At 46.2% G+C, this 2,950-nt stretch overlaps 1 protein-coding gene across 1 annotated transcript; it reads right to left on the bottom strand.

Annotated features, from left to right (window-relative positions):
* nkx2.5 (NK2 homeobox 5) lies at positions 1-1,817 on the bottom strand. The gene is made up of 2 exons (XM_046406430.1): positions 1,289-1,817; positions 1-633 (listed from the first exon to the last, which is right to left on the bottom strand). The coding sequence occupies exons 1-2, from the start codon at positions 1,623-1,625 to the stop codon at positions 20-22; spliced, it is 951 nt and encodes a 316-aa protein (XP_046262386.1). The 5' UTR covers positions 1,626-1,817; the 3' UTR covers positions 1-19.
* Positions 1,818-2,950: the final 1,133 nt, after the last annotated feature.

Below are 2,950 nucleotides of genomic sequence, written 5' to 3'. Positions count from 1 at the left end.
TTGGTATTTTGTCTCCTGTTTACCATGTCCTAATGCCATGTAACGAAGACACACCATTACTGGCAGAAAACGTGTTCTGGACATTATTCAGGTCCCCTACCCCGAAGTTCATGTAATTCCCGTTGTTGGAGGATCCTTGCATAGTTTGCATTGTGGCTGCAGGATAATTACACGCATAGTTTGTGTTGCAGCCGGGGCTGGTGTAGTTGCTGAAAGCTGGATAGTTGTTATAAGTGAAGTGGTTGATGTGACCCATACTGTAGGAGGGGTTGTAGGTGGCTGTGTCGGCCGCCAGACAAGGCTTCCCATCCCGCACCAGCACCGGTACCGACACCCTCCTGGGCGGCGGCAGGGACACCATCTCCAAGCTCTGGTCCTGCCGCTGCCGCTTGCACTTGTACCTCCTGTTCTGGAACCAGATCTTCACCTGGGTCGGGGTGAGTTTCAGCACGCCGGCCAGGTGGTCTCTCTCCGGGGCGGACAGGTACCTCTGCTGCTTAAAGCGGCGCTCCAGCTCGTACACCTGCGCCTGGGAGAAGAGGACCCGCGGCTTCCTGCGCCTCCGAGACTTTGGTCGGTCCACATCCTCGGGTTTTATGTCTTCCACGGGCTCGGCCGGAGGACTGAATTCCTCTGATTCCACGGAAAGACGGAAAGAAAATGTGATAAAATATAATATATCTTCACAGAGCGCTCGATAGGTATTTGGACTGTTTTCAGAGTTCAAACATTCAGTCAGTCATTAGAGTCATTACTGTTATTACTGACAACAGTAATAGGCCCAATAAAAATATAATTATTAAAGCAATGATAAATATATTAATATTGTTGTATCGTATTTTATAGTATCTGTAATTCGCTTGTGCAAATTCTGCCAAGGTTGGTGGCTCAATTCCCATGATGTATTCAGTCTAAACTTTGGGGAGAAAAAAATATAATTTACTGTTTAAATGTAGTATAACACATGAGAGACGTAACTAGATAACTCCATAGAACCTGTGTTATGTTTGCCAATGCACCTTTTGTAGTCCTGACATTGATTTTCATTTTTCTGAAATCTTTGATGTCTTAACAGGCCTACAAGAAAATTCTGACTTAAGTTTCAAATGTAAAAATCCAGTATCAACGCAAATAGAAGTATTTCTTGTATTAATCCTTTTTGCTTGCTTCAGTGGACTAATTTTTGGAGCATCTGTTGCGCTTTGTCCCTCATCAACACAGCAGGAGTCTGTGGGCCTAATTCTGCACAGGCCTACTAATTCAAATTTCGCCATCTTCATCGACTCACCTTTTGCGCGTTTCCCCTCAAACGCGTCCGATTTGCCATCCTTAACAATATCCATCTCCATGAGTGACTTCCCATAAAAGGTTGTAGCTAAGCTGAGTGCATTGCCTCTGCCCGCTCTGGACTCGTGAAGGTCCTCTCCAAACAGCGAGGTGGCAGCGGACATGTCCCGGAGAGGCTCCTGCTTCAGGCGGGCCAGCATGCAGGAGGAGGTCGGCACGGTGCAGCAGTCCATATGAGAAGAGACATCCAGAGAAGATACCATAACGTCATGACTCTGCTCCAGGTTTAATATATCCTTTACAGAGAAGGGAGTGGACGTGCTGGGGCTGGGAAACATTGCCAAGAGCTCCAAAAGTAACCTATTAACCTGTCATATGGAGGCAACAAAAAGACGTCAACAAACTCTCTCTCCTTCCTGGTAATATTTACTAGATTTAAGTATTCGTTTGGTATAGCAGACTGATCTTGAGTGAAGTGTGCATTTTGAATGTCAGTCCTGTCTCCAAACTTCTTCTTGGCCTCCCTCTCCTCCCGGTGACGCAGGGAGGAGAGAGGAGGGAGGAGGGAGGAAGGGAGCCAGTGGGACCCTCCGTATGGAGCCACTGGTATTCCCGTTTTATGACGTGAGGTGATGTCTGGTACATGTTAGGGCTGATGTTGCTTATAGGCCTTTATATGTGTTCAACCACTACAGATAATCCCGACCTACACCAGCCCAGAGTTTATTGTTCCCTTTCCAAAGCAAATTAAATCGATAATAGGAATCTTAAAGCCGTCATTTTCTTGGCCCTGGTTGGAGGTATGTATCCTCTTCTAACTTGGGTTATAGCATATGAAGTTCATTCATATTCATACATCCTTGTTAGGTGGATATTTCTGCACTTAGTCATCACGCACAATGCGTTCCCAGTTAATTACACAGGCGCAGCATTGGGAAGGATGTTTATACGTATCCTCAAGTACCAAGAGAAATAATTTATCTAACTTTGTACCCATCAGAAGTTCATAATAACGACCAAGGAGGTCAGATTTGCATTATGGGAGTTGTAGAGAGGGATTAACAGGGGTTAACGTGTCTGATAAACCCGATCGTGCGCGTGCACGGGTTTTGGGTGTAGACCCGTCCGTCATCCGACGGGAAACTGAGCAGACTAAGCGTCAAGAAAAGGGGGACAGACAACATGCTGGGTCCCTGAACATGGAACCTGAAACCAGGAGCGACACACTCTGCTGTCTGTCTCCCAAAAGATTGTGGAGCCACTGTCTGCGTTATCAGGACGTGATAACAGATGACGACAAACCTGCCTGCACACACACACACTCCCACCCACGCTGCAAGTCACTTTATCCTAAAGATGTGTCATATATGACACCCAAGATTTAACCAATTAAACATCAACGTCTCTACGACTTTTAAGCTGTTCACTTTCAGTTTTTTGTTCAGTTCCACGATAAGCAGATCAGCAAAAACAAAATGAAATTATTTCACGGTAAAACTGAGACAACTTTGCGCATTGACGCATAGCCCGCATGTGTTCCCCCTCCGCAAGGTTGGCACTAAACCTGCTATTAATGCCTGTGGAGCCGGTCACAGGAGACAGACAGTATTATCGTTTGTTTTATCTTGAGCGTTTAGCACAGCCACGGGGTAAATGGGTCCCC

Source organism: Scatophagus argus, chromosome 12, assembly GCF_020382885.2.
Source record: "Scatophagus argus isolate fScaArg1 chromosome 12, fScaArg1.pri, whole genome shotgun sequence".
Classification (NCBI taxonomy): Eukaryota; Metazoa; Chordata; class Actinopteri; family Scatophagidae; genus Scatophagus; species Scatophagus argus.
Note: the sequence above shows the minus strand (reverse complement) of the source record. Positions and strands in the feature narration are given on the sequence as shown.

Coding starts and splice junctions, on each gene's coding strand:
- nkx2.5 (XM_046406430.1), bottom strand. CDS start 1,625: ATGTTTCCCAGCCCCAGCACGTCCACTCCCTTCTCTGTAAAGGATATA. Junction 634..1,288: donor TGAGGGGAAACGCGCAAAAG/GTGAGTCGATGA, acceptor CCGTGGAATCAG/AGGAATTCAGTCCTCCGGCC.